The sequence below is a fragment of the Anolis sagrei genome, chromosome Y, assembly GCF_037176765.1.
Source record: "Anolis sagrei isolate rAnoSag1 chromosome Y, rAnoSag1.mat, whole genome shotgun sequence".
In the NCBI taxonomy this organism is placed as follows: domain Eukaryota; kingdom Metazoa; phylum Chordata; class Lepidosauria; order Squamata; family Dactyloidae; genus Anolis; species Anolis sagrei.
In genome coordinates, this window is record NC_090035.1 from 67,127,778 (window position 1) to 67,149,037 (window position 21,260).

Below are 21,260 nucleotides of genomic sequence, written 5' to 3' on the forward strand. Positions count from 1 at the left end.
CCAATTCAACAACCAGCAGAGTGTCTGCTGTGGACTCCTCTTGTTGTGTTTCAAATAATAATAATAATAATAATAATAATAACAACAACAACTTCATTTATAGATTGCCCTATCTCTCCGAAGGTTCTCAGGGTGGTTTCCAACAAATTTGGCATACATTCAATGCCAAAAGAAAACCATACAAACAATTTATGTCAGAATAAGACTCATTAGCCAATAAAGAACAACCTAACTGTAACATAATAAACAAATAGCAAAAAATAAAACATCATACAATAATAATAACAATAATAATAAAGCTTTATTTATATACCGCTCTATCTCCCCTAGGGGCCTCAGGGCGGTTTCCAAATAACAAAACACCAACATGCAGAGTATGCGAAACGTAAGCATAGAATTATCAAAACAACATAAATACATTAAAAACCAATCCCACCCAATTCTTTGTGCAAAAATTACTGTTAGGGCAAGAATTTCAAAAATGGGCCTAGGTAAATTAAAAGGACCAGATGGAGACTAGTGCAAAAACAGGACATGGGGGGAATGGGTAAGGTGTAATAACCAGTCCCAACCATAGTAATAGTGGAGCCTGTGGCTGCTCAATTCCAGGGCCTATTGGGGGACTGTCTGGGATAGAAGATGGGGGTGCAAGGCCAGATTCTAATTGTGTCCAAGGGCTGAGCTGGCACTAGTCATTGTCAAAGGCCTGGTGAAACCACCATGTCTTCAAGCTTTTATGAAAAGAGGAGAGGGATGGGGCCTGTCTTATTTCCCTTAGAAGGGTGTTCCAGAGGTGGGGGACCACCACCAAGAAGGCCCTCTCCCTCGTCCCCACCAGCTGTTCTTGTGATGGTGGTGGGAGTGAGAGAAGGGCTTCCCTGGAAGATTTTAGAGTTTGCACCGATTTCATCAGCACCAAAATAAAACTGATTTCATCAGAGCTCCATCAGGAGAGGTTCAACAATACCATTGGCCAAGGGTACTAAAATGAATCTGATCAACTATAGAAGGGCTGGGCGAGGGATAGTGCAAACAGTGTATTATAGGGCTGGCGAAGTGGATGAAGTGCAGAACAGAGTACTATCTGGCAACCTGGGGACTGGGCCTAGGGACTAGCCATTCTCAAAAACTTGCTGGAACATCCAGGTTTTTAGTTCCCTAAAAAAAGGAGGACAGTGTGGGGGCTTGCCTAATCTCCCTGGGGAAGGTATTCCAAAGTTGAGAGGCCACCACTGAGTAGGCCCTCTCCATTGTCCCCACAAGTTCATTGTATTTGGGATGGCATGGATTTATGAAATTCAATATTAGCAAAAATGAAACTGACAGATTTGCCTTTCACTTTTATATCTTATGAGCTAGGATTTCCCTCCTCCCCCCCCCCCCCCCCGCATAAACCGGTACCTCCTGGGTTAAACTAGTACCTCCTGATTTAAGCAACCATCTTACTCAAGATGGGACATGTTTCCAATGCCCACAGCTGTTAAACAGCCTATTAGTGAAACTATCTTTGGGAGGCAAGAAGAGGAACAGAGTTACTGTATCATGACAGCCGAGCCAAAAGCTTCCTATTTCTTTTGTTTCGAGATGTTCTACAATGTTTAAGCAAAGAGTGATTCTCAGAGATGTATTTTTGTGAGCTTGCTATCAGTTTCATTTTTCAATTTAGATAATGAAAATATTTGCATCAACTCTGTTAGGATGAGCCCTTATGGGTGGGAAACTGAGATAGCAGACAGTCCTAAAAGCATGAACAACAACCCATGACATTTGCTGCTTGAGCTGAAGGTGGCATCCCTAATTCATTGAATTGATGCCTCCCGCATCTCAAATGGGAGTAAAGGGAACTTATGGTACACCAATATAAATCCATGATATGAATAAAAGCATTATATTTTAAAAAAATAAACAATAAAAAACTGTTAGGTTTCATCCCTGACTGCACAAGTCTCCAGCTCTCAATGAGTAGTTAGCCGAGATAGATTAGACTGAGGGATTCCTCCCCAATTTCCTCTAGCAAGCTCACTTTAAGAAGGGGTTAAGAAGGGAGTTGTCTTACTCCTCTTTGCATGCCACTGTCTCCTCCCCTTTGAATACTTAGGAATGTGATCTCTTCAGGGAAATGTAACTTCCCCTTTAAAGGTATTTTTATTGCCCTGGGCTGGTCATACAGCCTGTCTCCATCTTCCTTTGTCTTCTCTAAAGTGAGGAGGCATCTTGCCATTGTCCAGGCAAGATGTAGTAGACATAGCTACTTTTATTATTTTTCCTTTTTTTTAATCCTTAGAAGATTGCTCCGTGAAGCTAGTTAGTTCAAAGAACCTTTCCTATCTAAAATGGATTTATTTTGTCTTTAATAAACATATTATTATTGATCCTATGGAGTTTTGGATCTGCAATCCTGTTCCATCCTGTTGAATGGAAGCCAATCCTTGCTCACTACATGTAAGTTTCTGCTTATGAACTGTGCATCCAGCACTCTGCTATATTTTTGTGGAATCGCCCCAGAAAGGGTTATTTTGAGCATAACAGCTACTGATTTTCAACAAAAAACCACACTGGTAAAAGAGACATTTCTGTTCCCTCCAGAGAAAGAAACTCTCAATTCCTAAGGGAGAGGAGATCTAACCAACAGCCAGATCTTCCCTGGAAGATGAAAAATCACACAATGTTCAGCCTACTAATCCTTGCATTTTTCTTTGAAGGTAGGAGTGGGAAATGAAAAAGAATAAATTGCCCAGGTTGCCTGACTCTGTATAGTGCTGTCAACTTAATATCACAAGTCTAGTCAACCAGTAACTCACTAAACTGTGTCTTTCCCTTGAGTGTCTAATAAATGAAATACGTGATATCAGATCATGAAATGAAGATACACATACATGAAACAGAAGTAAAAAAATATTGGATATAATGAGAAAGTTTTCCATTTCCTACAGAAAATGGGCTTTCTAGTTCTCAAGAAATCCTTGTGAGAAGAGCAAGGCAGCAGCAAAAGCTCTATGCATTTTGCAAAATCTTTCAGGAAATTGTTCTGTGTGAAAATGTAGTTTTTTTATTTTAAATAAGCCCCAGAAATTTTGGACAGAAACCTGATTTTCTATTTGTGCAGAACAGTGGAAACTAGGGTTGTGCACAGATTCATTTTCCTTTCATTTCATCTGTTCTTTCATTACTTTTGTTACCTTTGGGAGCACATAATGGGAAACCCCCTCCCGGTACAAAAATCAGCTCGGCACAAAAACAAGTGTGAGCCGATTTCGGCTCGTTGTCTGCTTTTCGTGACAGCCTCCTTGCCTTGGAAAGAGTGTGTTTATGGCATGCAGGCCCAGAAGCCTCCTTAAAGCATGCACCTCCCTGCAGCTGAGCGCTGTTCCAGTATAGTAGAAACACTAGCAGCTTAAATGTCTAAAATGATGGGAAAGGGAGCCTGGGAAGCCACCACCCCCCCCCCCCCCCCATTATGGGCTGATAGAAAATGGATCATTCGGCACCCCAGAATATAAACAGATATCTGCCCTCCTGATTTTGGGAGGCTGCCAAAATAAATAGGTTGGGAGCCACATCAAAAGTCAAGACACGAAATAGCTCAAGGTTTACCAGATTGCAGAACCCTAGTGGAAACTGAATTCAGCACACACACAAAATCCAGGACTTACCAATCCAAGATCCTTTTCCTTTCCAACACTTGAAAAAAATGGGTTTTAAACACTGTATTTTGAATATTGTCAAATATTCTTTCCAACCTTGTTACAAAGAAGCAACACGTGTTTCCCCTAAAAATTTCACAAAATTCAATTACTCTTAAGAACTACATAGAAACTCATTTCCTTGCACAGTTGAGAGAATGCTTTATATATTTGTTCTTTCATTCTAGAATGAAGGTGGGAAAGAGTTACATCCCTACTTCCTACTCAATCTCATCTTTCTGATTTCTATTGGCAGGTATATGGAGCAAAAGTATACCAGGTTTCACATTGACAGCACCTACTTTTGTTACGATACAGCGAGGTCTCTCTGTCCATATTCCCTGCCAGTTCACTTATAGACCTTCAAATGTCCATGAAAAAATATCTGCCTACTGGTTTAAGAACAAGGAAGGGGCTGCATTCTGTTTTGATGGAGCCCCCCGTAGACATTGTGTTCAAGGTCTTCTTGTAGCCACCAGTGATGGCACACAGTTGGTCAACAGAGCCTTTGAGAACCGATTCCAACTAATAGGAGACGTGAACCATGGTGACTGTTCCTTCAGCATTGCCCAGGTCCAGGTGGAAGATGAGGAAAAATATTACTTCAGAATTGTGGGAAACAGAGGATTAAAGTTCAGTTATTCCACCATGTTTGATTATATTTCACCTGACATTTTTGTAACAGGCAAGTATTTTCCAACCTATATATTAACTACTACAGTTAATTCATAGATTTGATTGCATGTAGACTTTGAAAAATATGTACCCTCTAAACATTGCAAGGCCTTTCAATGGAATTCTGTGGTCAATTGATAGATTAGCATTTTCATCCCCTTTCCTCTTTTTCTATGAGGATATTTGAACATCTTATCCTTTTTTCCCATCAGCACAAATTATTGTATACTTTTTAAAGAATTGACATTTTCTCCAGTGATAGAACGTTGTGCACATTTCAAAATATACACATTTTTATGAGACTTGAGGATGCCCAAAACAGAGCCCTGTGCATTTGCACATAATAATAATCACAGTGCTAACTCCTCCTTTGGGAAAATTGTTCAGAAAAAAGAAGACACATTTTCCTTTATGTGCCTTTTCCAAATGCCCTTCTTAGAATGACAGTGTTCAGTCCAGTCCCTGCCAATATTGTGCTGAAACATGGGGGTTCATATATGGGATTTCTGAGGCATGGACTTCTTTGCTCCTGTCTTGGAAAGATACAAAAAGGATGTAGGGAAATACAAGCCCAAGGTATCTGAATAACAAATCATACTGAACTTGCTACTTCAAAGTCAATATTTTGCATTGATATATCAAAAGGCAGTGCATACAGATCCAGTGAAGTTTGTAAATCATTGCTGGAGGGGTGACAAACCTTTTCTGGTTTTTTTCCCCCTTCAGCTTTTGACCCCATAGTTGTTTTCAGCTTTGCAGGAACAGGGTCCAGAACCTGTATTGCTCCTGTTTATCTTATGAATCTTCTGCATCAGGTTACACATTTGATCCCAAAATTATTTTGCTTCATCACAAGTCCACCACATATAATAAAATATAATAAGCCCTTTTGTTGACTGCATTTCCAAAAAGAATTAGATAAATCATTAAGGATTTTAGCAAATGCATTTGGAGTCACATACCAATGGTGCATCATTTTATAACAGTTCCCCTTGTGATCAAAACAGTCAATTTTAAACTCTCAGCAAAGATTTTGTGCAAAGATTGTAATGGGCATTCCTTGTTACAATGGGTATTTGAGTCTTCATGGCAGAGGAGAGAATCATGCAATCTTTTAGGGGTAGTTGGTCTATAACTCCCATTATTCCTCACCATTGATGATCCTGGCTAGGACTGTTGACACTTGCAGTCCAACAAGATCTGGAAGGTTTCATGATCTCACTGATGTTTTTGAAAAAAGGTGATTAATATTTTCATCTTTAATGTGTGGGTGGGTGGATGAGAGAGGGAAGGACCATCAGTGCTTTCACTTTGTCTGGGTGAGTGGTTTCCAACCTTTGAGCCTCCAGGTGTTTTGTACTTCAACTCTCAGAAATCCCAGCCAGCTTACCAGCTGTTAGAAACTGTGGGAGCTGAAGTCCAAAACACCTGGAGGCCCAAAGATTGGGAACCACTGGTCTAGGTGGAAGCTGGAGTTTTACATGTCAGAGGGGCAGTGAATCTATTCTGGATATAATAATAATAATAATAATAATAATAATAATAATAGAATGGAACACTGAAGAGGAGACAGAAGGCCTGATTCTGGCCCAGGATAAAGCCATCAGAACAAATGCTATTAAGGCCAGGATTGAAAAAATGCCCAAAATGCAGTCTGTGCAAGGAAGCTGATGAAACCATTGATCATATCCTCAGCTGCTATAAGAAAATTGCACAGACAGACTACATACAGAGGCACAACTATGTGGCCCAAATTATTCACTGGAACTTATGTCACAAGTACCACCTTCCAGCAGTAAAGAACTGGTGGGATCATAAACCTGCAAAGGTCGTGGAAAATGAACACGCAAAAATACTGTGGGACTTTCTAATCCAGATTGACAAAGTTTTGGAACACAATACACCAGATATCATGATTGTGGAAAAGAAAAAAGTTTGGATTATTGATGTAGCCATACCAGGTGACAGTCGCATTGAGGAAAAACAACAGGAAAAATTCAGCCGCTATCAAGACCTCAAAATCGAACTGCAAAGGCTCTACCATAAACCAGCACAGGTAGTCCCAGTAGTCATTGGCACCCTGGGTGCCATGCCAAAAGATCTCAGCCGGCATTTGGAAACAATAAACATTGACAAAATCACAATCTGTCAACTGCAAAAGGCCACCTTACTTGGGTCTGCACACATCATTCAAAGATACATCACATAGTCCTAGTCACTTGGGAAGTGTTCAACCTGTGATTTTGTGATACGAAATACAACATATATATCTTGTTTGCTGTGACATACTGTGTTTTTGTGTTAGTAAAATATTATTATTATCTCTCAAAAGAGCTGCTACGAAGGTAGTATTCAGCACATTGGAAAGCATTTTTGACATCTGGAGCACTGGTTCTCAAATACTAGTCTTTCAGATGCTTCCAAATGTAGTTTCCAGAAGCTTCAATCACTTGGGCCAATGCTCAGGGATTTTGGAACCTGAGGTCCAGAATACCTGGAGGACCAAACTTCAGGATCCACTGCTCTTGATCCAAACTGATAATAATATATTTGCTGCTCCACTGACATGGAAATCAGGTGCCCCTGAAGAAGGTTGGCCCACATTTTGCATATCTTGTTGGAGGTTCAAGAGATACTCCTCCAACTTTGCTTCCCATTTTACTCTTAACTTTTTCAGCCACCCATTTATTACCCTCACTTTTTACCTTTTTCTATTTCAGATCAAAATGAAGATATGAAAATCACAGTGAACTTAACAAGGCAGAGCCAGGCTGGTGAGGTTAAACCTGAAATGAACTTGTATGACTCTACAACTCAACTGCTATATTACTTAATTCATTTTGAATCTGGGTACCACTAGAAATGTGGAAGAGGTATCACAGAATTCAGTCAAACAAGCTTATAACTGGTCTTAATTCAAAGTTTTACCAGAGCAGAAAAAAATCTGGGGTGGGCTGCTATGTCATGCACCTATTCCATATTTCTGAGCTCCGTGCAGGATTGCAACATAACATATGTCTGTACAACCTGATCCAGCAAGCTTTTCAGTTTTCCTGTTCTTGTGGTATAACAAGGAGAAGAGAATTGTCAAACATTTAGAGGGGCAATATTCACAGTTGGTGGATTGTATTTTGTTTTGTGGGTAGGCGGAAAATGTGAGCTCCCAATGTGCCTTTGTAGCTTCAGTCTCTCCAAAATTTAGTCATCATTCCACTGGTTGAATTACATGCCATCCCACATTTTATGCATGAAAATGTGGACATCTGTGGCCAAGCAAGATCAGAGTGTGGTCAAATTGACCTAACAAGGAAGAACAGCCAACAAGTAATAGTTTGCTCTTGCCTGAATCTGCTAGGAAGGGCAATATTCTGCTCCCTCCTCTGCTATCTGAGTTTAATTGACTGTAAACTAGTTTTACAATTCAAACTCACTGGGATCAAAGGAGGAAAGTTGGTAGAGAAAGACAAGTTGGAACACTGAAAAAAGTGGGACTGCTAAGGATTAAATTGTAGAGATGTGCACAATATCTTTTTGGTGTATTGGATTCTGGGGATTTGGCTGTCAAATCCATGAAAATAAGCCTGGTGAGGAGCAGCTGAAGCCTTAGCCAATAGAGATCCCACCAGTTGGATCTTTTTAGCTAATGGGGGCTAATGGGGCTGAGGGGCACTCTATTTGAGGCAGAGGCAGCTTGTGGACTGGACAGCTTTGCAAATCAGGCAAGCTGTGGCTCTTCCACTTATTCCATCCCCACGCAGTGCCCATTTGAGGCAAATGGGATCCCACTTCCCCAGCAGCACTTTTTGAAGCGTGGACATTGAAGGGACCCCCATACTTCCTCCTGGGGCACAATGGGTGTTGAGGTTTTGCTCTGTGTGTGTTTCTCACTTTCTTTCTCAGCCAATCAGAGGCCTGGTTGATTGTGTCCATTCTCCTCCCCTCTTATGGCATACACTTGGGACTTCAATTCCCAGAACCCCCTTTTGTGTGTGTGTGTGTGTGTGTGTGTGTGTGTGTGTGTGTTTAAAAATGTTATGGTGAAAACTTTTAAAATTCCCAAAAATCAATGGATAGGTGAAATGTTCTGAAACTTGGCAGTCTTGCAGTCATAAATGTGGTCTACAACTGAGACAAGTTTTCTAATAATGACAGAGAAATGTACCTCTAAAGTTTCCCCATTAGGGCCAATGGACTGAATCTCACCAGAATGAAAAGGTTATTCCCTCCTGATTTTGAGAACTTCCCAGTAAACAGAACCAGATTGGGGGGAACAGAAAATGCATACCACTATTAAATAGCAATATCCTTGGCAAATTGAAATATGCATATGGAATTGCATCTCCTAGAACTCTCTAATATATATTTTAAAAAGATTGTACCCTCTGCTGTACACGCTAGCACAAAAAAAAATCAATAAAAGAAGTAGACTTGCAGTAATTTCCTTTGAAGGTTTTTGGCATTTTTGGCAACCCATGCAGCCCTGAAAGGTTCCTGAGGTAAAAAAAAAATAGCCTCCAGATCCACCACAGTTGCCTAAACCTGTTTTGTTCTTTTTCCAGATTCCTCCTCAGGGAAAGGAGAAGAGGTCACAGCCATTGTGGTGGCTCAAGCAGGATCCTCAATCAGGTTACTATGCCATATGGATGGAAGTCCAAATCGCACCCTGACCTGGATGAAGGGGAACATCAGCATCCCCAAAGGGAGAAAGAAACATGTACTCCAATTGACCAAAATCACACCAGAGGATGCTGGGGAGTATCAGTGCCAGGCAGAGAATCGGCACGATTCAGCCAAGCAAACTGTCTGGGTGACTGTGCAGTGTTAGTTCACCTGAGTTCCTTCTGTTAAGAATATAACAACTTCCCAGAGTACCAGCAAGTAATATTAATTAGCTTTTATTTTTGTAGTATGTGATATTTACACTGCTACACAAATATTTACTGAAATATGGTAACTGGAAATATACCTGGCTGTAACTACATTGCTAAATATTTTTTACTCCTTCACCCAGTTTCTGTAGTATCATAGTAGATGCTACATGCCTTCTAAATATTAAACATATGTAAAACAGATTCTAACTTCTAATCTAGCCTTCTTAGAATCTTTTCTTGAACAACAACAGGTTGGTAGTTCTCATGGTGCCAATACTCATCAGAGGAATGTCCAAAAATAGATTGCTGCCAGCACTAACATTTCTAGATCTTGATAAATTAATCTAGACATATCTGTCCCTTGTTTACAGATGCCCCAGAGCTCAGCGTAAGTCCTCAAAGAAATACCACATGTTGGCACCAGGACAATAGTGTCCTCTGCACTTGTTCCTTCAAGGCTCACCCTCCAGCTCAGATCCAGTGGCAAGTAGATGGAGAAACTATAACTGAGGAGAGCAGCAGAAAGAACCCAAAGGTCACTTCCTTAATACAGGAGAATGAGGTCACCAGTAGCATCAACTGGACAACCAGCATAGAGTTAGACCACAGGATTCTATGTGTTGCAAGCAACTCTTTTGGAGTCTACACAGTACAGTTCATCCTCAGCACCTTGAAAGATGGCAGCACCAAAGATTGTTCTACAGGTGAGAGATACCGCTAGTTTGTGGATGTCTGTGCATGCTGCTGTGATGGGAGAGTTTCAGAGAGGTAGATAAGCCAAAAAGTCATCTACAAGAGTGGTCCTGTTCGGATGGAAGGAGCTGAATGGTGGGTGGTGACTCCCATGTCAGTGAGCAGTGAATTCAGTACAGGTTTTAAAGGAGCATCCTTTGTGTTGAGCCCTGTTGCAAATAGGTTCAGTACCTTGGATAGCTCCTTTAAAAGTAACCCAAACTTGGAATGGAATAGAGAAAAGAGGCTGAAATGTCATACCAGGAAGAAATTTCTCATTGTGAAGAAGGGTTTTTTTTGCTGGAGTTCCCTTCTTTCAGGACACTTCTGCCTCTCTTCAACCACAGAGGACTATGCAAGACAGCCAGAAGTAACTTAAGTTGTGTGATGAGCTCAGTGCCTCTCCATGCTTGAAAAAAAGACTGAAGTGTCTTGTGACTGGGAAATTTCTCAATGTGATAAGGTGGATAATCTACCATGTTTTAAGGCAGTGGTTCTCAACCTGGGGTCCCCAGATGTTTTTGGCCTTCAACTCCCAGCAATCCTAACAGCTGGTAAACTGACTGGGATTTCTGGGAGTTGTAGGCCAAAAAGATCTGGGGACCCCAGGTTGAGAACCACTGTTTTAAGGGATCAGGAACGAGGGATTAACTCGGGGCATATGCATTTATTTTCTTTCTTTTTAAAGAAAGACTAAACAAAGAGATTAACGTCTTCTAAGTAGTAAAGGACACAAACTGTTATACCTTCCAGCCTTATTTTTTTTCCTCATATAACTACAGGAATCCCTGGTGAGATGCTTACTGCAGATGAGATGCTTGCTACTGAGTTTGGCAATTTCAGCGCCGTCATTTTCCTCCTGTTGGGTCTCATCAAGTAAGTGACTCTGCCCTTGACTTGGGTACCTGCCTTATGAGCTAACTTTGTTTAGCAAACAGGAGAAGTAGAGGGAGGGTGATCATTGTGTATCCCTACACTACTCCCATTCTATGGATGAAAGCCAACTAGTTGAATTGGCAGTTGAATTTTCCTTCTACATTTCTGAAATGATGATGGCCTTCAAGCCCCGTAAGGCAGCAGAATTGATGTAGACCATCCAAGGAAGGTCACATGGTACACAATAGGCATGTGCACTCCATAAAAAAAGTTTCAAAAGTAATTACAAAACTAGGGGATGCTAGCATTTCATTTCTAAAGTGTTTCTAAAGCATCGCTAGTAAAAAATTTCATTACTTTAATGAGAATAATGAAATTTTGTAACTATATTGTTTGAGTAATTGCACATCTGGCAGGTTTCTGGGGCTCCTTTCTCCTCCCTTTTTACAGCTTGTTACAGTTGTAGAACACATTTATCACTGTTAGACCATCAAATTTCAGAACATTTCATTTATCAATAGATTTTTGGGGAATTTTCAAAGATTTTATAAACAACATTTTAAAACAAACTACAAGAGCTATCTCCTTGAATTTTCTATACAATGACACAAGATAACAGGGGATCATTTCCTCCCGCTTTCAGAAATATTCATGCATCTGATTTTAGAGATTTTTTAAAGTCTTGACAAAAACATAATTTGAAGTCACAAAAGCTATCTCATTGAATATCTCTCATATTATTATATAATATTATATGATAGATAATGACAGAATCACAGAGTTTTAGGGGACTCCAAAGGCCATCCATTCTGATCCCCTTCCTTCTGCCATGCAACAAAAGCACAATCAAAGCACCCCTGACAGATGGATATGGAGCCCATGAATAATAATAATAATAATAATAATAATAATAATAATAATAATAATAGAAAATACGTTCCTAGTTTGAAAGTGTTATTTCCTGTTTAATTGTGTAGTCGTTACTTTGAAGCATTTGTTGTACTCCAGAAACTTCGTTTTTATGCCCAAAGATACTAGAACAAATTGTGCTATAGCACAATGTCCCTCTTGCAAAAACAAAGTTTTTGCAGTTGAATAAACCTTCCCCATGTTTTTATAATAGAAACAATTAGGAAATGATATTTATAACCCAGGAACAAAAATAATAGTGTAGAAAATTAACCAATTTATTCAAACTCTGCCTGGCTACAGAGGGGCAAATTTCTTTCTCTCCCCCATCTGATTGAGGCTTTCTGATGCTGAGCACAACACTCTTGGAAATGTAGTTTAGGGAAGGGCCTTTTAAATTCTCTGGCATGGGGCTGCTCACCTTCCCAAACTACATTTCCCAGAATTCTGTGCTTCTCCTTTCTCCCTCCTTTCCCTCTTCTAATGGCGAGAGACCATTAATTTACAAAGGAAAGGCAGCTTTTTTGGCTTTGCTTTGTTTCCTTGCACTGAATATGAAACTGACTTTTGGAGCTTTCTGAGATTTACAAAACTAAAACAAAAAGTATGGGGTAAGTTTTGATTCTTAAGTTTTGGGAGGAGAGGATTCCCACGCTTTTTAAATAGCATCGTAAGTACTGATCATATGAAACTATCCAACTTACGATGCTTTATGATTTATTTATTTACTAGCTTGGGGACCCGGCGCTGCCCGGGTTATTATAGAAAGGCATTGTGTGGCAAAGGCGTTCTTTATCAGTTATGAGTTAGTGAAGGTACTGCAAATCCCATTGTGCATGGTCCATCCTCCTCCAAACAGCACCTGGATGTAGAATGGGTCATGGGGGCTCTGTGTGCCAAGTTTGGTCTTGATCAATCATTGGATGAGGGTCGCAGTGGTCTCAGAAAGTGAGTTATGGTACTGCAAGTCCCATCATCCAGAGTCTGTTCTCCCCCAAACCTCACCAGAATGTTGAGTTGGCCATGGGAGCTCTTTGTGCCAAGTTTGGTCTTTATTGGTATTTGGATAAATGTCGCTGTGGTTTCAGGAAGTGAGTGAAGGTACTGGAAGTCCCATCATCCATCGTCCGTCCTCTTCCAAACTGCAGTAGGATGTCGAGTGGGTCATGAGGGCTCTGTGTGCCAAGTTTGGTCTGTATTGGTAATTTTCCGACCCAGCCCCTGGCCTTTTCCTTTCCTCTCTTTGTCATCTCGGAATCTTGGAATGGAGGCTGGCCAATCAGAGACCATATGCAAATTTCCTTCTCTCATGTCTCCGTTTCTGTCATGACCCTTTTTCTCCACCAGGGGCTCCTGTTGCAGCTGGCCAATCAGAGACCATATGCAAATAGCACCACAGTGGCAGCCAATCAGAAAGCTGGCACATACCCGGTTGCACCGCCGCATACAAACTTTGACTTTTATTATATACATAGATAGATAGATTTATTTTGCACAAGCCTAGTGCACAAAGCTTTGTTCTGTCTAAAAAAGGCCTGGGGGCCCAACATATAACAAAATTGCCTCTCAAGAAGGAATTGGAGGCATTTGACCCCTTGAGGGTTGCAAGAGTTTTATGCCACCCATAGGCCTCCCTTTGATCACCCTAGCAATAGTCCAACCAGGGTAAATGGCCCATCTATTCCACTATTTGAGTAATGACTCTGTTCTCTCTCTTTTTTTATTTCAGGACTTTATTTCTCTGTCTCTTCTTCTTCTTCAGCACTTTTTGGAAGGCTCCATTGTCTCAAAAGGGTAATGAGCGATGTTGCTTTAGATAACTCCAGTTCTTCAGCATAAGAAGAAGAAGAAACACGTTTGAAACTAGTTTGTGAAATCTTGGACCAAACCTATGCTTACAATTGTCTTCCTTGATTCTGGATGAGGGATGCAATTGTTCACTAAAATTCTTCTTAAAGAAAGCCATGAGTAACTTTTAGTAATCTTCTTCCCACTGGAAGAATGCCTTTGAAAACTTTGCATTTTTAAAAACTTATGTGCAATTCATGACTTATTCTGCAAAAAAATCACCAGTTTTATGTAGGAAACAGCATTTTTTTTTGCACATGAAACTGCACAGAAAATAAACTTTTCCTTTCTCCGCTGCACAATATCTAATAAATGTAATGACTGCAAAATTTGGACACTTTGTCTGACTGGTGACTTTGCTACTTGGAGATGTATTGTTTCTCTGTATTATAATATTGCATTTCTTGTTGCATTCATCTCTTTTTATTACATTCTCTTCCTTGTTTTAATACACAAAAAATACCCCTTAAAAGTAACTTTTGAACATAGCTACAAATCATTAATTATTGAACAGATAAATAAATGTTGTTTTGTAGGGCCACGGTGGCACAATGGTTTAAACCAAGGGTCTTCAAACTAAGGCCCGAGGGCTGGATACGGCCCTCCAAGGCCATTTACCCAGCCCTCGCTCGAGGTCAACCTAAGTCTGAAATGACTTGAAAGCACACAACAACAGCAACAACAATCCTATCTCATCAGCCAAAACAGGCCCACACTTCCCATTGAAATACGAATAAGTTTATATTTATTAAAATTGTTCTTCATTTTAATTATTGTACTGTTTTGAAGTGTTTTTTGCACTACAAATAATGTATGTGCAGTGTGCATAAGAATTCCTTCATGCTTTTTTCAAATTATAATCCGGCCCTCCAACAGTTAGAGAAACTGCGACCTGGCCCTCTGTTTAAAAAGTTTGAGGACCCCTGGTTTAAACCCTTGTGCTACTGAACTACTGACCTGAAGGTTGGAAGTTTGAATCCACAGGGCGGGGTGAACCCCCACTGTTAGCCCCAGCTCCTGCCAACCTAGCAGTTCAAAAACATACAAACATGCAAAGGTTTGGCGGGAAAAGGTAAAGAGACGCGCCAAGCAGTCTTGCCAACCCCATGACCAGAAGGTGACAATGCAGAAACACACCTCTCCCAAAGTCAGAGGCAAGCACTACCTCCAGAAGCCGGAAATGAAAGGAGAAGCCTTTGCCTTGTCTGTGTTTTGTGTCTCATTGTATGTGATTGTAAGACATTGAATGTTTACCTATGTCTACTGTAAATGCTGCAATCCACTCTGAGTCCCCTAGGGAAGAAGGGTGGAATATAAATTAAGCGTATTATTATTATTATTATTATTATTATTTAAATTTTGCACTTCTTTTTGAAATCCCACGTTGTTATCCTTCATTACCCACAAAGTAATTAGTTAGGAGTGATTTTACTACTTGTTATTTGCAATTTACAGTATCCTGCAGGTACCATAATTGAGGTGAATTCTGACATATTAAATTTATTTTTTAGCCCTAGTTAATGTAGGGACATTGCAACTGGACCATCGTCTATCATGTCATTTCATGCATCCCACTGCTGGATCCCCAATGATTTTCCTGTCATCAGCTATGATTGGGCAAAATGTGTCAACAACTCCCAATCCCACAATATTCCCATCACTTACCTTGATGCGATTGGTCCCTTCCACTTCTGTGCTGGCATACCAGCAGTAAAATAACATCAGGGTGGGATTCTCCTCTCTCCATCTCCCTCCTCCCTTGCGCTATTCCTGATGGCTGTTTTTATTTTATTTTATAGTTTCCTCTTTTTTAAAAATGCCAGGACTGCACAATTATGCCAATAATAATAATAATAATAATAATAATAATAGATAAAGAAACCACTGTAGTAAAGGAAGGCTGTGCAGAAGTGCAATCATGGGGTAATGTAATAGTAGATTGGCACAATTGCACTCATGTAGTGGTTACAATATTGAAGGTGCTCAGCCTTGTATGTTTCCATTATTTCTGCTAACATGATTGTAATGGAATAGAAGGTCGGTCGGATAGAGTCCTAAAGGTTCTGAACAGCTATTGGGCAGTGATCCTGAATGTGAAGGAAATAAATTATGAACTACTCTTGAAGCCTTTTATCTTGAAAATCCTGTGGTGAAATATTCCAAAATGAAACAAGATAGAGTGCCAAAAGATAAAACTCCCTGGTCAGAAAAGCACTCAGCCAGTTACTGGGGAAGTGTGTGAGTTTAATGATGAAACTGGAGCAGAGCTGAAAGGATGTTCAGCTGCTAACAAGCTCAGAGATGAAAGAAAAGCTCAACTTACATCTGTGAATTTGTAAGACCTGAACAGGGTATTGTTGACTGGAGATCTTGGAGGTCTCTCAATCATGAGATCCCCATAAGTTGAAGTCAATGTGACATCAGGTAACAACAACAATGAAGAACCAGCTTCTGTCTATATGTGACCCCCAAGTACCTACTTCTTTGTGGTCATAACAACTTGCTTTCTTGATTCAGCTTTGCATTCTGGGTGTTTCTCTGTGGCTATGGTCAAACTCCTGCCCAGTATTGGTATTATCCCAAGGAGTCATAGGATAATCCTCAAAGTCTTTGCTAAACAGGGAAATCACAGGCATCTTGAAAACCTGCTGGAGTTTCTCCCCAACAAAGAGGTAAATAATGGGGGTGAAACAAATATTGAAACAGCCTCCAGCAGCGGCAATATCCCATAGGATCTGATTTGTTCTTTCCGGTGCTACCCGAAAAGAATGAAAAGCATTGTAGACGTGGTAGGGAAACCAGGAGATGAAAAATGATGCCACTGCAGTCACCAGGATTCGGAAAGGTTTCCCAGTCTTCACCAAGTGCTTCCTCTTCAATTCAAGGCCGATCCAACAGTAGCAACTTAGTATGGTGAGGAAAGGAAGCAGGAAGGCTAGCAGGAACTGGACCAGGAAAAAAGCTGAGTGAAAGGAAATGTCTTTGGAGAAAGCAAAAGTGTAATCACACTGCATCTTGCTTTGCACCTCTTGAGTTTCTAGGAGAACCAAACTGGGAATACTCAGAGTTATGGAGCTGAGCCATACCCCAGTGACCAGTCTCTTTGCCCAGGGAATTGTACGATACTGCCGAGACCAAACAGGATGGCAGATGAAGAAGTACCGATCCAGGCTGATGGTTGTGAGGAGAAAAACAGTAGTGAACATGACCATTGAAAATAAGGATTTTATAATCTTGCACACGACTGTCCCTAAAATCCAGCGGAAATCATGGAGGACGTAGATAGCAAAGAAGGGCAGAATGAAACAGGAGATCAAGTGTGTGAGGATCAGGTGGAGGAACCAAAACATGTTGACTGTCTTCTTCATCCTCAACCCCAGCATCCAGAGGAAGAGTCCATTCACAATTGTCCCCATCAGAAAAGCCATAAAGATAAGGATGGTGATGCCCACATTGGTGGGCTTGAATGGTTTTAGAAAATGGCTGTTGTTCATATTTACAGTTGAGGTGTTCTCCAAGAGAGAGGGCATCCTGCTTTTGTCTACAAGGCCTTGAAGGAAGACAGAAAAGAAGACTGAATGGGAGGTAGATGGTGGGAAAGGGTTACTGTTGGCTAAACCAGCATAAGAACATGTAGCCTGTGAACACTAGCACATAAAAATAGGATACTGAATTCAGTCTTCTGTGCGCTTAATGAAATAATTGAACTCTCTGGGCTTTTGTTGGATTAGAAGCAGATTTCCTGAAATGTTAGCTCCTTTTCTGAGAAAGATGAAGCCTGACTCAGTTAAGATCCTGCCTCCTATACCGGACTTTCAAGTGGAAGTGATTAATTGCTTGGGTCTTTCTAAAGGTGCATTCCATACATTGTAGCATTCTCACTATTCAACACTATTTTAATGGCCATGGCCCAATGCTATCAGATATTTAGATTTGTAGTTTTTCTTGAGATTTGTAGTTTAGTGAAGCATCAGCACTTTTTGGCAGAGTAGACTTTGTAAAACTACAATGCCATGGCTCCATGGCATTGAGCCATGGCAGTTAAAGTGGTGTCAAACTGCATTTATTTTACAGTGTAGATGCACTCCAAGTCTAGTCTTAGATAAGTAAAGCAAATAGGTATTATGCAAATTGCATAGCTAAAAACTTTACTAATTAAATTTATATCTACATTCAAACATATATAACCACACTGGCCAGCTATAGAAGACTTCTAAAAAGAGGAATAGCACTCACCTTCTTGATGGAGGAGGAAGAGAAAGAGATTAAGAGAGAGAGGTGACTATTGCTCTGTACGTGTCAACACATATGAAAGGTTTTTTACTCATACTGTGAACAGATACATTACCACAACAGATGACAGAGAAAATGGGGAAAATTTTAGAAACAGGCTATTCATACACCAAGAAAAAAACCATACTCACCCCAAATTCAGTGCTCACAATTTCTCTGTATGATGCACAGTGACTTCTGGTAAGTATCATGTTTTCATCACTTAACCTGACTTTCCACACTAAACTATGTCAGGGAGAGGTCTCTAACTGTGCTCCATGGAGCCCTTGGGGCTCCACAGGTAATAGTGAGGGGCTCTACAGCGCCTCCTGAGAATTGCAGGGAAATTAAAGTTTTGATCTGCTGGAAACAGCTGCAGCAGCATCTTCAGGGCATAGACCCTTTCCCCCCACCTCCCTCGCTGCCCAGACTCTTATCCTTGCAGCTGAGACCCCCTCCTCCGGCTACTTTTTTAATTCCAAAATCATATTTTCCTCCCACTGCTCAGGGGGTGCTTTGATTGTGCTTAACCTGCATGGCAGAAGGGGGTTGGACTAGATCAGTGTTTCTCAACCTGGGGGACTGGAACACCTGGGAGGGGATCATGAGGGGGTATCAGAGGGGTTGCCAAAAACCATCAGAAAACATGTATTTTAGGAACTGACGAAACAGAAGGCTGCTGCGGAGCAACACAAGAAGAAGAGAGCAGTGCAGGCTGGGAGTGGTAGTCCAAAGAGGTCCAAAGAGGTTTTAAAGGGCAGAGAAGAGCATAAGAGCACAAGGGCAGAAGTGAAGAAGATAGCAAAGCAAAGAAGGGTGGAAGAGGCAAACGGAGGCAAGAAGAGGTCTAATAATTAAGACATAGATCATTCTCTGCGGGCAATAAAGGAAGAATTGGAGTGGGAACAGATGTGGAACAAAAAATTAAAATATACATACGCAATGGATTTAAAAGAAAATTGGATAAAAATGTTCCACAGATGGTATACCACACCAAAACATTGGCTAAAATGTATAAAACAGTTTCTGGTAAGTGTTGGAAATGCTTGGAACAGGTTGGCTCCTTCTACCATATGTGGTGGACTTGTAAAGAAGCAGTAAAGTTTTGGAGGGTAATTCATGAAGAGACACAAAAGATTTTAAAAAGAACATTCATAAGAAAACCGGAGTATTATTTGTTAGGTTTTACAGATTTAGATCTACAACTGACGGAACAAGAGGATAAACTTTTTACATATATGACGACTGCCGCTAGAATTGTTTTTGCTAGAGAATGGAAGAATGACTCAGTACCACCCATACAGGAATGGGTGGAAAAAATCAGAGAAATAAAGGACATGGATGAATTGACTTTTTTGTTGAAGAAAAATACAGGTATGATACTAAGAAGAACGAATTGGGATAATCTCCATGAATATCTGGACAATTTGGGAAAATAAGAAACAAGAGAGACAATTTCTTTTTGAACTTATTTTATATTTTTGATTAATAAGAAGATATGATCCAAGAAGATGGAATGGAAGTCATTTTTTGTTTTTGTTTTTTTGTGTTTTTTGTGTACTTTTGTAGGATTTTTTTTAGGGGTTATTTGGGATTTTAGCATACTTTTTTGCTGCTTCTTCTTTTTTCTTTCTTTTCTTCATTTCCTCACTTTCCTATACTTTATTGTTCTCACTCTTTCATTGTAATCTATATAAAAATTAATAAAATTTTAATAACAAAAAAAAAAAGAAAACATGTATTTTTTGTTGGTCATGGGGGAAGTTTGGCCCAATTCTATCCACCAATTCTATGCTCTTTGCTTGTAGGTGAACTGTACATCCCAGCAACTTGGCCATGGTAGTCCACGCTCTGGTTACATCCCGGATTGATTACTGCAACGCGCTCTACGTGGGGTTGCCCTTGAAGACTGCCTGGAAGCTTCAGATGGTCCAGCGCTTGGCGGCCAGGTTGCTAACGGGAGCGGCACTCAGGGAGCATACCGCTCCTCTGCTGAGCCAGCTCCACTGGCTGCCAATCCGCTACCGGGCACAATTCAAGGTGCTAGCTTTAGCCTATAAAGCCCTAAACAGTTCTGGCCCTGCTTACCTCTCCGAACGCATCTCCACCTATGAACCGACCAGAACATTAAGATCATCTGGGGAGGCCCTGCTCTCGATCCCGCCTGTGTCACAGGCGCGCTTGGCGGGGACGAGAGACAGGGCCTTCTTAGTGGTGGCCCCTCGGCTATGGAATGCCCTACCGGCAGACATCAGACAGGCACCTTCGCTGCTGACGTTTCGGAGAATGATTAAGACTTGGTTTTATGAACAAGCGTTTGGTTAAGCAGTGCAACCAATCATAGGAAGACGGTAAATGGAACATAGGAATGGCACAAGGATTATGAGAACGGATCTGATTTCAACTGAGGCGTTATGTCTGTTTTGTTGATCTGTCTTGTTGATTGTTAACTGTTGTGGATTGATGCTGTTGATCCTGTTTGTTGCATTGTTATGTTTTAATTGCACTGACACTGTTTGATAATTGTACCATGTAAACCGCATTGAGTCGCCTGTTAAGGGCTGAAAAATGCAGTATAGAAATAAAGCAAATAAATAAATAAATAACTCCCAAATGTCAAAGTCTATTTTCCTCAAACTCCATCAGTGTTCACATTTGGGCATATTGAGTATTCGTGCCAAGTTTGACCCAGAGCCATCATTGAGTCCACAGTGCTCTCTGAATATAGGTGAACTACAACTCCAAAACTCAAGGCCAATGCCCATGAAACTCTTCCAGTATTTTCTGTTGGTCATGACAGTTCTGTGTACCAAGTTTGGTTCAATTCTATCATTGGTGAAGTTCAGAATGCTCTTTGCTTGTAGGTCAACTATAAATCCCAGTGACTATAAGTCCCAAATGAGAAAATCAACCCCCCCCCCCCCCAATGCCACCAGTATTCAGATTTGAGTGTATCAGGTATTTGTGCCAAATTTGGTTCAGTGAATGAAAATACATCCTGCATATCAGACATTTACATTGCAATTCTTAACAGTAGCACAATTATGACGTACCAACGTAAATAATTTTATGATTAGGAGTCACCACAACACAAGGAACTGTATTAAAGGGGTGCGGCATTAGGAAGGTTGAGAACCATTGGACTAAATGGTCCCTGGGGTTGCTCTTGTTGTTGTTACAAAGGCTGAATGGTCATCTGTTTTTTTGGAGGGGTGTGTGTTTTGATTGTGTTATTCCTGCATGGCAGAAGGGGCTGGACTGGATGGCCCCTGGGATCTTCGACAGAAATACTGTTAAGTTTATGTTGTTTAAAATTGTTCTTCATTTTGAATATTGTATTGTTCTTTCTTCTTCCTTTCCTTTCCTTTTTTGCACTGTGTGAATTACTTTGTTT

At 40.6% G+C, this 21,260-nt stretch overlaps 1 protein-coding gene and 1 long non-coding RNA gene across 2 annotated transcripts; one reads left to right on the forward strand and one right to left on the reverse strand.

Annotated features, from left to right (window-relative positions):
• Positions 1-9,858: 9,858 nt before the first annotated feature.
• On the forward strand, positions 9,859-13,563 carry LOC137095334 (uncharacterized). Its single transcript, XR_010908829.1, has 3 exons — positions 9,859-9,933; positions 10,744-10,837; positions 13,476-13,563. It is a non-coding gene; the product is annotated as an uncharacterized lncRNA (long non-coding RNA).
• Positions 13,564-16,107: 2,544 nt separating this feature from the next.
• Positions 16,108-17,124, reverse strand: LOC132780647 (probable G-protein coupled receptor 33). Its single transcript, XM_060784378.2, has one exon. The coding sequence runs from the start codon at positions 17,122-17,124 to the stop codon at positions 16,108-16,110; it is 1,017 nt and encodes a 338-aa protein (XP_060640361.2).
• Positions 17,125-21,260: the final 4,136 nt, after the last annotated feature.